The sequence below is a fragment of the Montipora foliosa genome, chromosome 3 (genome assembly GCF_036669935.1).
Source record: "Montipora foliosa isolate CH-2021 chromosome 3, ASM3666993v2, whole genome shotgun sequence".
NCBI lineage: Eukaryota > Metazoa > Cnidaria > Anthozoa > Scleractinia > Acroporidae > Montipora > Montipora foliosa.
Genome location: NC_090871.1, coordinates 18,457,121 through 18,470,180, shown reverse-complemented (window position 1 = coordinate 18,470,180; position 13,060 = coordinate 18,457,121). Strand labels below are relative to the sequence as shown.

Genomic DNA, 13,060 nt, shown 5'->3' with positions numbered 1-13,060 from the left:
GTCTTGTAATAGGCCAAAAGCAATTTGAGAAATTCATGGGGTTGTGCATCGCATTCAATGCAGTTTGTTCTGTGCATGTAAATAATAATAATACGAAATAAAGCATGTTTAGTGTGTTACTGATTACAGCCAACAGCCTGTGGCACTCAATATAATGCTGTCAGTGGTGTGTGTGTCTTGGTGAAGAGAGGGGGGGGGGTTAGTACTGCAAAGGCATTGGCATGTCATTGTCGTAAGTGAGCTAAACCCAAATACTTACCTTCATGTTTTTTTGTGAAAGTTTTTGTTTTCGTTCTTGATTTTTCTCTGCTTAATATCCAGCTCCTGCCTTTGATCCTTGAGGGTTTTCTACCTGTCTGACTAATTCTGTGTAACTTAGTGCTTCAGTTCTCTTGGCAGATTTTTGGCACTGACAAAGAAGGGGGCGTAGAATCTATATTGAGGGGTAGGGAAAATTCAATTCAGGGCAGACTATTGTAATTTTATTCCATCACTCACCTTCATTGGTGAAATGTATTCATCCATGTGGCAAATTCTGTAGTCTTTGTGAGCCAGTAGCAAGTGGCCCTCAAATAAAATTTTTCTAGTGTGGTGAACTGTTTTGCTGGCATCAAAAGCCAAAAAAAGTGCTTTGCACATTGAACTAGAGCACCTTTGCTGACATTTTCAGTCTCTAAATGGAAAAAGCAGCTTCCTTTGTTGAATTAACTTAACTCGCCCTTTGCAAAGAGTCCCATAAACTTGAAAAAGCACACAATCCCCCAGCAGTCAGATGTGACAGTTGACATATTTTATTTTTAGTTACACAAAACATAGCAATGAACGTTGTTAAAGGGAAAAAAATAACAGGGTTTGTTGTCAATATTTGCCGCTGTTTTAAATATAACAGGCAGCCGCTCTGTCGCCTTGGCTTATAAAGCGAGAAAACTCACATTGTATTACATGAACAATGTCGACAAGATATTAACTCGAAGTTAAAAACATACATGTACGTTATATGCATTTCAGGACAACTTACGACCCCAAAACCTCACAAACTATATCGAGTGGCGTGAAAGTATAAGGCACTGGACTTCGCTTTTCTGTGTAAAACCAGTTACAACTGTGAAGACGAACACTAGCGGTAAAAAACCTGCTTCTCTTCAAACTTCGATTTGAAAAAGTCTCTCTTGGTGTATGAAATCGGAATTCCACCTTTAAACACCTCTCAAAAATTTTCATATCAACGAAGAAAAAGTCATATTTGATATGTTTCGCGAAAACAATTTACCTCCAACATATCTCTGTTCTGACCACCGACCACCTTAAGAAACGCAAAACTCTAAACAACGAACGTCAAATGAAGCTTCGAAGCTCGTCAAAAACTCTATTGCTTAAGGCGAACTGGTTTTGGTCCGATCTCTTCCCTGACGGCTCTGAGGCATCGTTGAATGATGGCAGATTCAGATCATCTTTTTGCAAATTTTCTCAGAGGAACGGCAGCGGCGTGACAGCCCCCACAATGACGTGCTGGATTTTGATTTGTCGTCCGCCATTTTGAAAATGGAATGGCGGCAACACAAGTGTGATTCTTACGGAGCCCGGTAAGTGCCATGGTTATCATTCTTTTTTTTTGCCAAAAGTTGTGGCAACTTTTTTGTCGACTTTTTTTTGCCGACTTTTGTGACAACTTTTTTGCCGACTTTTTCGGCAACATTTTTATGTCGACTTTTTTGTCGAGTTTTGTGTCGAGTTTTTTGTCAACTTTCGTGTCGAGTTTTTTGTCGACTTTTGTGTCGAGTTTTTTGTCGACTTTTGTGTCGAGTTTTTTGTCGACTTTTGTGTCGAGTTTTTTGTCGAGTTTTGTGTCGAGTATTGTGTCGAGTTTTTTGTCGAGTTTTTTGTCGACTTTTGTGTCGAGTTTTTTGTCGACTTTTGTGTCGAGTTTTTTGTCGACTTTTGTGTCGAGTTTTTTGTCGAGTTTTAGATTAATTTCTGATTAAAATAAAAGAGCGTTGAAATCGTTCATAAAACAAATTATGTCAACTTTTTTGACATGCATGCATTCGCGGTGTTGGCCTCTCAGTTAGATACTGGCCAAGATGGCCGCGTTTGTGCTTGTTATTCTCTTTACAGTTGCTTTGAGAACGTCCACATGTGCAGGTGTTCGGCTTCCAAACTATATTCCCACATTGCAAGATTACTCTGGCAGACGTAATGATATCATTGAAAACTATTTTCATCTTGGCCTGGAGTACTCAGAGATTTTGTTGTTTCTTGGATTATTTCATGGCATCACTCTAAGCCTTAGACAGTTAAAAAGGCTATTGAAAGCTAAAGGACTTGGAAGAAGAAGAAACCCTAGCGACTTAAGGGAGGTTCATCAAGCTGTTGAAGAAGAACTAAGGGGAAGTGGAAGTAACATAGGATACAGACAAATGACTCAAAGGTTAGTAAATGATTACAGGCTTGTTGTGGACAGAGAAACTGTTCGAGAGTTATTGAAGATCCTCGATCCCGAAGGTGTAGAGCAAAGAGCAAGGCATAGGCTGAAGAGGAGGCAATACAGAACCAAGGGGCCAAACTACTTATGGCACATAGACGGCTATGATAAATTGAAGCCCTTCGGTTTCTGTATCCACGGAGCTATAGACGGCTTTAGTAGAAGAATTTTATGGCTAGATGTTGGACCCACTAACAATGATCCATCTGTAGTTTGCCAGTATTTTATTGACAGTATTAGGCAACTCGGAGGAACAGCAAGAGTTATTCGAGCTGATTGCGGAACTGAAAATGGCTGTGTGGCAGCAGCACAGAGATTCTTTAGACGAGATGCTAGAGATGACTGGGCGGGAGATAACAGTTTCATGTATGGAAAATCGGTGTCAAACCAACGAATAGAGGCCTGGTGGGGCATGCTGGGTAAAGACTGTACTAAATGGTGGATAGACTTTTTCAAAGACATGAGGAGCTGTGGGCTCTATAGTGATGATGACTGCATTCACATAGAGTGTCTTAAGTTCTGTTTTATGCACGTATTGCGAGATGAACTTCATCGGGCAGCGAGATTGTGGAATCTCCATCGAATTCGCCCCTCAACAAATGTAGAGTCTCCATCTGGCAGGCCTGATGTATTGTTTTTTCTTCCGGAAGTGTCAAACACAAGAAACTACATGGAAGATGTCGATTTTGATGAATTAGAGCTTGCGGAGGAGAGGTGCTGCTATCGTCCTTCACAAAGTGGTTGCTCGGATTAATTCACACAGCTGGCTGGCATAATAATGAGGGAAAACAGTTTACAGTTTCCCCGCACTGCTGAAGAGGCGGCCATTTTATATAGCACCCTCCTTGAGGAAATAGAGAAAATCTAAAAGCACCTGTAACATACATGTTGGAGTAGTATGTAGCATAAAAAAGACGGACTTAAGTTCAAGGCCTCTTGGAACGTATTGTGTACAACTGAATTGTTTATATTTATGAGGCCAGTAACTGTTAGCAGAGTCTATAGTTTTCACAGTTGAAATTATGAGTCTGCCGATTACATGACACGGGCTAGCCCGCTTAACTGGGCTGCCTTGGTTTGCCGAGATGTTTTTCATCCCTGTATCGTGTGAGCCGAGCTAGCTGGGACGGATTAGGTTTGAGCGAGCTATACAGGTTAAATTTAACATGAAAGATTTTGGCGTGAAGTGGTTTTTGGAGCGGTAGTAGCCAAAACGCGGGACCGGGGCCGGGGTCGGTGTCTTGGTCGGGGTTGGGGTGCCTTTTCTTTTTCCCAATTTTTTTTTGTTTCAATTTTTGTCGTTATGCTCCTGTATTGTTGTTTTCGAATGACCGGCATCTGTCCTTCATTTATGGTGGAAATTAGTCAAAAACATTAAAAAACTTATGGAAACTGCGAAAGTTCTTAAGGGACATCTTGTGTTTTTTCTCGAAATCGGACTTTGCTTTTTTAAGTTTTTTTGTGTGTGTGCTTTAAAATCGAAGTTGGCTTTTGCGAGCATCTGACTTAGTCTTTCCGAAAATCGGAGTTTTTCGAAATTAAGATAATTTCCGAAAATGCTGAAATTGGAGTTTATGAAATTTACGCCAACTTCCAGAAACGCTGAAGACTCGCTGATCTCCACACTTTAAAACAGCATTGCAATGTTTACTTATTGAGAAAAAAAAAGCAAAATGGCAGTTCCACGATGATCGTCACGCAGTCACGCAACGTTTTCATTTGCTCCTTTGCCCGTGTTGATGTCATGTTGTTGTCTGTCTTCACTACAAATGGTTTGTAGTAAAGACAGAGTCGCACGGGAACTTGCTGGTCAATTCTGTTCGGACGTCAAGGGATCGAATCCAATATCACTATAAAAAACACAACAACATTGAAAACAATTTTGCGAAAACAAGCAAATGAGAACGTTGTGTGACGACTATCGTGGAACTGTGGCTATGTTCTGTTTCGTTTTAATTGTATTGCGGAGGTTTTTGCGAAGTAAACATTAAAATGTGGTTTTAAAATGTGGAGCTCAGCGAGTCATCAGTGTCTCAAGGAGTTAGCGTATATTCCCCGCAAAAACTCCAATTTCAGTATAAAATTTTCTTAATTTCGAAAAACAAACAAAGATGTCTCTTTCGTAACTTCCGTATGTTCCATTTTTTTTGTTAACAAACTTCCACCATAAATGAAGGAAAGATGCCGAACATTCGAATATAACATTACAGGAGAATAACGTTAAAAATTGAAACAAAAAAATTGGAAAAAAAAGACACCCGACCCCGACCCCGACCCCGACCCCGGCCCCGAGTTTTGGCTACTACCTTTTGCAGCAATTTGGTGCGTTATTTTGCTGGTCTCGTGTTGGTTCATGGTGTGCTAATTCTGCTAGTAAAAAATTGAAGTAGAAATATTGATTTACGGGTGAGTAATTTTCCTTTCAAGAAAAGGAAAATCTGGACCGGTAAGGTACGCTGGCCCGGCGAACGCGATTACATGGAAATTACTCGATTACATGCCCAGCTAGCCGGGATCCTTGTCCAAGTGTCATGTAATCGTGAAAAACATTTTTATTGTGTTGAACAGACGTGCCATTGGTGTCCTACGCAGACGTCCTTTGGGCTCGTCACGAAATCTTTCCTCCCCCCTAACATTGCGTGACAAGCCCAAAGGACGTCTGCGTAGGGGACTAACGTGCCAGGATTTCGACAAACCATCCATGCCAGATCAACTCATCTGTCTCTTAGTTAGTCATGTACTACGTTTCTATTTTAAAACATTTATGTCATGTAGTTAACCTAATAGGTCATTTTCGAGTTGCCTTTTTACTTCACTTCAAAAGGAGTCTTCGTGAAATTTGTTAAGCAACTAACACACGTTATCAAACGATTGGTTTTGCACAAAGACTCGTTTTGACAGAGGCTAAAGGCAACTCAGAAATGGTCTATTTTGCTATGAAGAACCACCCAACAGTTCTTGACGAGTTACAGCAAGAGGAGCAAGAAAAGATTTTGAGTTACAAGTCACTCTTATGCACTCCATTGGTTCAAAATAATTTCCATTTGTCACTGACTTCAGAGTTGTTACTGTCACTGGGTTCAAAGTTATCATTGCATCTGATTGCAGAGTTGTTTCGTCCTAGCCGTTTTCAAATTTTTTTTAACAAATGGACTGTTGATTCATAGAAATTATTAAAAAAAAAAAACAAAAAAAAAAGCTCTGGCTTTCTGACCTCAACCTCATATTCTAAATATTTACCATTAAAACCTTTCGCACAGCAAAAGTCATTGATTGATTAGAAAAGTCACCATAACAGGTATTGAACACTCCGGCTTTATTGAGAGGAGAAGCGAACCTTTTTCAACACTTTAACACAACTTGATTGGTATCTCCGTAGTTGTACCGTGCTAACTCAAAATGCACTCCTTTGTGCTAAGATAAAGACTCAGAGTCTTCCATAAACTGTAATACTATACTCTCTTACAGAGGTTGTATTAAAGTTAACTGAAATCAACTCAACTTTAATCTGATCACTTACTTGGAAAAAGAACCGGACCCTATAAAAATGACATTAATCCCACAGATCGGTATTTGAATGCCTGTAACATTCACAAATGAAGCCCCGGACTGAACGTCGCCTGGTCTCAGCGTTACAAACACAACCCAATGGCCGACTATTGTCAAACTCTCAATATGATTTGCTGCGCATCGCTTTTTCAACTATCTTATCGGTGTTTGAAAATGTATATATTATATTACATATTATATATTACATCTCAATGAAATCGCACATAAAACAGTTTTTCGATATTCTGTGTTTCATAAGTCAGCCACTGGGTTATACAAAAACATGAAGACTGCTCATGCTCTTTCCGTTTACCTAACTATAAGCCTTAGAAATTGAATGCTCGCAGTAAAACGGCAAACGAACACAACCAAGAACTTGAACCAGACTAACTACCGACAGAAGCTTTCGGTTAATGAAACGAAAGATACACCAGCAGACATGCATTGGCGTTTCCCTCTAACTATTCTGCCCGAAAGTGAAAAAACGGCATAAAACAAAGTATTGATTGAGTCGACTGTTTTGAACAGTTTATGAAAGATAACAGTACTCCACTACAGTAAAGTGGGGAACGGAGTAAGCAGGTCCATACCCTGCAAGATCCAGCCACAGTCACATTATATCATTTTGCCACTTTGTCTTGGCAAGAATATTGCTAAACTCCTCTCTTAATTCTGGAAATGAGTCATAAGTGGCTGGAAGCTCCAGTAAGGCACCACAGGTGTGTGCAATGGGTCGTCTTGCCAATCCATCTACGGTTGTAAACTGGACAATTATAGATGGGACACACAGGACATCTGCTCCCGTCACATATCTCAAGAACGACTTCAGTTGACCCTGATCCATTCCTCTAACAAATCGTTTCAAGTAGTCGAGTGATGCTCGCTCAGCGTTGTTCTTTGGTGTTGCCTGTAACATGTTTAACACCTTTTTGTTAGTTGGTTCAAGTTCCTGGTACATGTTACGGAGTCCTTCGATCGTAGACAGTTCCAGTTTGCTTTTCAGCATCACCAGGGCCTCTCGCCAAGCATCTGCCACATACTGGGGCTTCTGTACCATTTCTTTATGAGCAACTTCCAGAATGAGATCTTTAGCATTTTCTTGCGTGGGGACTTTCCTACAGCCAAACCTGTCAAGCACGTCAATTAGCTCAGTGTCATCTAGATTTCCTTTGAGAGCCTCGGCAACAATCTCCTCTTCATCCTTGGCAATATATTTCTGAAACGACTTCAAGAGAGTCTGTTCTGGGACAGAATTCTCTCCGAATAAGACACTCACAATGAACGCTTGGCTAAGCATACAAGGAAAATAGCCTAGATCTAAATATCCTTTTGCAAGTATCCTTCCAATTGCTGACCACTCACTGGATTGGAAGTCGTGTTTAAGGGTTGGTACTCTTTCTCTTTCCCCAAGGGTGGAGGAATCGTTGAATTCTTGCCAAAATAGGGCAACAGCATCGCGATAAACACCACCAACGTCAACTCCTTGCTCTTCTTCTCCCCTTCCGTCCACCATTACAATTTTTAATGTAGTACTCATAATATTCTCTTCTTGGAATGCCTCTATCATATCACGATATACCCTGACTCTTCTTATCCTCAGGATACTGAAACGAAAAAATTCATGTCAACGCCAAACAGAAATATGCGAATACCCCCCTTCGCTTTAATAATTTAGATTTCTATCTCGGCTACTGGGATGAGACGTGGTGAATAAAAAAATTAGAACACTTGACAACAATACTCGCCCATTTATTTCACAGAGGAAATGATGGACAGCAGTCTATGACGTCACTATTCCCTTTCCTAACGTTACTATTATCAGCATTATTGTATTCTTTCCACTCGACTAGACCTTCAGTATGACAGGTACATTGACTTTTTGACATTTGTACGCATGGGCTCGTAGCTAGGCTGCTTGGCCACCACTAGACATGTGAATGTTTTCTATCTTTTGGATGGAGATTCGCATCCCTTTATAGGCCATCCAGCCTCAAGATGCCACAATTATTGTAGTCATTGAAGTATAACCAAATAAATCTGGCTGCAAGTGATCTAGAAGAAATAAACGTGGCTTACCACATATTGCTGCTTGTAGATTCATTTACAACATTCACTGATACATCCTCATTCAGGTATTCGTGCTGATCATTCTCACGTTGTGGCACTTCAGAAGGAGTTCTCAAAGCATTCTCATCATCAAAATGATTGTTTCTTTTATCTTCATCGCTTTCCTATTACCCACATACAAAAAGGAATAGACTATAAAATGGAAAAAGAAAGCTATCGAAGGACTCTGAGTGAAGTATTTCATTTGAAATTTCTGTTGTATGCTTACCGGTAATAGCTGGTGTGATAGGCCCTGGTTTTGGGGGGAGGGAACGGACTCAGGTACAAGTGTGACAGGGAGGTGCGAAGGCCTTTTCGGGGTTAAAAAATTGAGTTCTGTATGAGCACTTTTTGGGGTTGGAAATTTGCGGTGACATTTTTGGGTGAAATATTTTGTTTTAATGAGACCTTTTTTTGGTTGACAAAAAGCTTGCCCAGGGTTTTCATTTTTATGTAAATCATTGTGATGTGTTTGGGTTGTTTTAGAATTTTTGGGGTCTAACAATATGGTCTCATTGGCACGTTCCCACCACTAGTGTACCTGAGGATTCCCCCTGGGATGATGGCTTTTATCCTGTTACTTGAAAACTCAAGAATAATTTACATAGAAATATCTTTGAATTTACAGTGTTTGGTGAGAAAGCTTATTCATCAATAGCATTCTTACTAAAATTTTCTACTCTACATTTTAAGCCTTGAGTGTGACGAGGAATGAACTTGCATGCTCCATATTGTATGGCTCAATGTTCATGCAGTGAGAATTCATATACAGCTTTACCTGGAACACCTCAACAAACTGTGATTGTAGACCTGTCAAGTGATCTCTGCATTCCAACATGCCATTGTTCACCATCTCTCTGAACTTTCGTCCACGAGCGTAGGAGCCAACAGACAGCTTCTGATGAAAAAAACACGACAGAACAAGGAATTTTTGATACATAATTTGGCTCCTGAATACAAAATAATTATAAGGCCTGTGAGGCCTTTCTTTCTATCAGGCACGTTTGGTTTTAATGGTTTGAATGTGCGATACTCTGTATCATACATGTAAACTGATCAAGAATGTTAAGACATGAATAAATCACTTGGCCATGGCCCTTGCTTTGCAAAATTTCCCTGGTGTTCTTAAAAGAGTAAATAAATTATCAGTGAGAGCCAGAACACTGAGAACCTGGCTGCACTGACAGTTACTCGCCATTTTATCCCATAACACATTTAACGACATAGATAAAGTATGGACTGCTTACCTTCCTCTCTGCTTCATTCTGGTGACTGTTTCTGCAATATAAGGTAATGTACATTATCAGAATACATACATGTAGAATCCCACTTCAAAATGTTTCTTTGGATTCCACTTTAATTAATATTGTAATTATATCATGTTCACAATTATGTGGTTCTGTACCTACACTTTGCAACCAAGTTCCAACAGACGTTCACAAGAGAGTTTTGGCTTGCATGGTTCATACAGACTTCACATAATTTTTTCAATGACCATTGAAGGATTTTTCAAGGGCAATCCAACAGTCTTCAAGTACTCGTTTTCCTCACAATCACATACAAACTTTGTGTTGCAGTAAGGGACACAAAGTACATTGACTTAATATTCAAACAACCCCATTGAAGGTGGGATTAAATAATAATAAAATTTTATTATTACATAGGTTAAGGACGGTGCCTACTAATAGCGAAGTATTTTTGCGTGGCTTATCACTATGCGGGAAAAGCAGATCTTAGTAGCGGCTATTACAATCCAAAAAGAAAATTTGGGGTAACCACGCATTTTTTATAAATAACTACGGTAAGCAACAATTATTCTAAAAAGCAGGAAAATGCACTGTATGGTGCTTTTTTCCAAATTGAAGCTTTACTATCTCTGAAGAATGCATGGTTACCCTCAATTTTCTTTTTGGATACCAAAATCACTTGTTAAAGGTTTTAAAGCGCCCAAAAAAATATCCCTGTATTAGTAGGCATCACCCATAAAAATCCAGATATCGCAAGATGCGCAAAACGTATGTGCAGTAACAATAGTAGGCACCACCCTTAAACTTACACAATGCAGCAATCAGCAATGGCATCATCCCCACTGGAAGAATCTTCGACCATAAAATTCTCTGGAAGCTGCTCCACTATACACTCAATCCCTAGATTCTCTACTGTGGTTGCGCTGCAGTTGAGCAGTTCGCCAAACCCTCTGAATTCGACTGTTGCATCATCCGCATCATCATTGATAGAGGGAGGAACTTCACACTCGGCCATATAGAGGGTTTCTCTGTCAACCTCGACAAACTGATATGCTGGGAGGTAAGCATTTGACAGAACTAGAATGAAGCTCAAAATACTCTGGGTCAGGTGCATGGGATCCTACCCAGTCATATACAGCCATCATGGTGTCAGATGGTGAAAACCCACGCCTCAATAACCCCATGGTTGGATGACGAACCTGGACCTTTATACATGGAGAATTTGGTTCTTCTAGAACTCTAAGAGCACGCATCTGTTGAAGGGACTTCTTCCTCTGCCATTCCATCATCTCTCTCTCTATGGCTTCCTTTCTTGCCTCCTCAGTGGCTCTGTCATTTGCAAGTGATGCAAAATAAGCACTGTCCTTTTCAGCCTTGATGATGTCACGCTGCTCTGATGATCCAATCAATGTGACATGCCCTGTCTGCTCTACTTCATCCTTACTACCAACATGGGTTTAAGATCCTCCTCATCACCACTGCTACAGGTGCCGTTACCTTGTTTTTGAACTCCTTTCACAGTGCTACATTCTGACCTGTCACGTTGCTGAGTGGTACTCTTATCTGACTGGGTAACTTAATTACCAGGGAATGATTTACATCTAGACGTCAAGTACAGCCTAATTTTGCATGTCTTGTGGGCTTCCACGTAATTCAATAATGTAAACGGAATCTCTGATTCATCCACATGTACTGTGTCTTCAATGGCTTCTGTTTGAAATTGGCAAGGCCAAAGTCCATTTTGGAAGCCTCTCCTAAACATTTACTTGACCCATTTGGGAAAAAGAGCCTTATGCATTTTGCTATGATTTCATCTTTTCTGGCTTCTACAGGCATGTCTACTTCTCTTGACCCCCCACCTTTAAGCAACCTCACAGACTGGAACTTTCCTGTTTTCCCATTGTAATGGAGCCAGCCTAACTGGATTTTCCTCGTTTTTTCTTTTGCAACCTTAGTATCTGAATGTGTAGTGGGAACTTCCTTAGAAGATTGTCGTCTCTTCTTCTTTCTACTGAGAAATGCCTCTAGGAGATTCCTTTTCTTATTATCTGAACTTTTTACTTCTCTCTCCCCCACTGAGATTGTCTGGCAAAAGGCCCTGAGACTAACTCTGTCTCCCGTTTTCATTAATCCCAGTTTCTCAAGCACATCATCTGTTGCATTACTCACACCTTCCACATCCATCTATGATACAAAAACAGATGTTTAAATAGTATGAAATATATATACCAGCAGATATTAAATTAAAACAGGGTACATCATTGAATACTAAAGTGATGTTAGATAAAGTCATGTTCAGATTTTGTGGATTAAGTAAGCAAATTTAAATCAGTGATTTGAAGTTTCTCTTCTCAAATGAGCTATTTCCAGTCTTAGGGTTGGGTCAATCCACAACATCATGCCCAGTTAGTTTCTGATGTTTTCATCCATACGTGCTTCTGCTTTACTAGCTATCTATGATCTACCACTTAAAATATACTTCTGGCACATATTAGTTTACATCCCCTTTGAGTGGGGTATTCTTAGGTTTGCAATGTACCATTTTACTAAGTACCATTTAATTTTTTTTTTGTGGTGGTTCCAGAAAGTACCGATAACTACCCCAAGGAGGGTCACTAGAATTTCAAGAAGGGGGGTGGGGTGGGGGCTCTTAAAGGTTGAAAATTATTAAATGAAAGTATGAACCTAAACTGGGTTTTCCAGAGGAATGGGGTTCAAACCAAAAAAACCCCTGTGGGGGAAGTACAGGTATTTTCTGGAGATATGCATTTTGCAAATTAGCCATAAAACAATTATTTTGAGATAGCTACGTTCGTACATCCACTACATTTTTTTTTTGTGAAAATAATTTATATGAGAAATAAATAGTCTTCTACCAGATTTAAAAATTACAACATGCCCACTGTTTGAATTAATCCCCCCGGCTTTCTAAAAAAATTTGCTTTTGAAAGTGGGGCTTCCCAAGAGCTTTTATGGTATATATAAGCTTAATAGACCTTTTCCGCTTGTACATTTTGTTTTCCCAATACAGATCATGTGATAATACTCAGGAGGTTTGGTTTTGTTTTGTTCATTAAAATGAGAGCATGCAAGCATGAATATGCCTGCTTGCACTCTTTTTAATGAACAAACAAAGGACAAGCCTCCTGAGTATTATCACATGATCTGTATTGGGATGTACAAGCCGAAAAGGTCTATTGTATTTATATTCATATTTTTATTTATGTTATTCCAAATTAAAATAAAGGCACAGCTAGACTCTACATTTCCTTTTCTAAACGCTATACACGTTACCAATCGAATCTTTCTAAGAAATGATAATACAAAAGAAGACTTCACTACAAAGTAAGCTTACCTTTTCACTTCGAAACTTTGCCACCACATCTTCCTCGAGTCCTCGTTTGTTCAGGAAGTCACAAACCTACATAACGATATCATATCATCAGCTGATAAATAAGCTCAAAAGACGTCTTTGCAGCTAAAAGCAAAGGTATAATGAAAAGAAAAAAAGGCGATTTCAATCACGCGTACCTGGTCAACAGAACCTTCGGCTGCTTTCGCCATCTTGATCGTCACTTTAGATAATCATGAGCCCGCGGGCAAAACTCGTCAAAAAACGCGACACAACAGTCGACAAAAAACTCGACAAAAAAGTCGACACAAAACTCGACAAACT

At 39.7% G+C, this 13,060-nt stretch overlaps 2 protein-coding genes across 3 annotated transcripts; one reads left to right on the top strand and one right to left on the bottom strand.

The window, feature by feature from the left end:
* Positions 1-1,995: 1,995 nt before the first annotated feature.
* LOC137996977 (uncharacterized) lies at positions 1,996-5,842 on the top strand. The gene has a single exon (XM_068842642.1). It carries the CDS (start codon positions 2,082-2,084, stop codon positions 3,234-3,236), a length of 1,155 nt encoding a protein of 384 aa, XP_068698743.1. The 5' UTR covers positions 1,996-2,081; the 3' UTR covers positions 3,237-5,842.
* A 140-nt stretch (positions 5,843-5,982) lies between these two features.
* On the bottom strand, positions 5,983-12,961 carry LOC137996976 (uncharacterized). Of its 2 annotated transcripts, XM_068842641.1 has the most exons (6): positions 12,916-12,961; positions 12,740-12,805; positions 9,385-9,415; positions 8,916-9,035; positions 8,108-8,262; positions 5,983-7,635 (listed from the first exon to the last, which is right to left on the bottom strand). In XM_068842641.1, exons 2-6 carry the CDS (start codon positions 12,766-12,768, stop codon positions 6,642-6,644), a joined length of 1,329 nt encoding a protein of 442 aa, XP_068698742.1. In that variant the 5' UTR covers positions 12,769-12,805; positions 12,916-12,961; the 3' UTR covers positions 5,983-6,641. The 2 variants fall into 2 exon arrangements, with proteins under 2 accessions (XP_068698742.1, XP_068698741.1); XM_068842640.1 differs by lacking the exons at positions 12,740-12,805; positions 12,916-12,961 and adding an exon at positions 10,194-10,420.
* Between the last annotated feature and the right edge of the window lie 99 nt (positions 12,962-13,060).

What these genes read in the sequence shown, in the direction of transcription:
- LOC137996977 (XM_068842642.1), top strand. Translation starts at nt 2,082, where the DNA reads ATGGCCGCGTTTGTGCTTGTTATTCTCTTTACAGTTGCTTTGAGAACG.
- LOC137996976 (XM_068842640.1), bottom strand. Translation starts at nt 10,399, where the DNA reads ATGGCCGAGTGTGAAGTTCCTCCCTCTATCAATGATGATGCGGATGAT. An exon ending in AGAATGAAGCAGAGAGGAAG is followed by an intron (nt 9,036 to 9,384) that starts GTAAGCAGTCCA and finishes TTTTTTCATCAG; the next exon opens with AAGCTGTCTGTTGGCTCCTA. An exon ending in TCTACAAGCAGCAATATGTG is followed by an intron (nt 7,636 to 8,107) that starts GTAAGCCACGTT and finishes TTTTCGTTTCAG; the next exon opens with TATCCTGAGGATAAGAAGAG.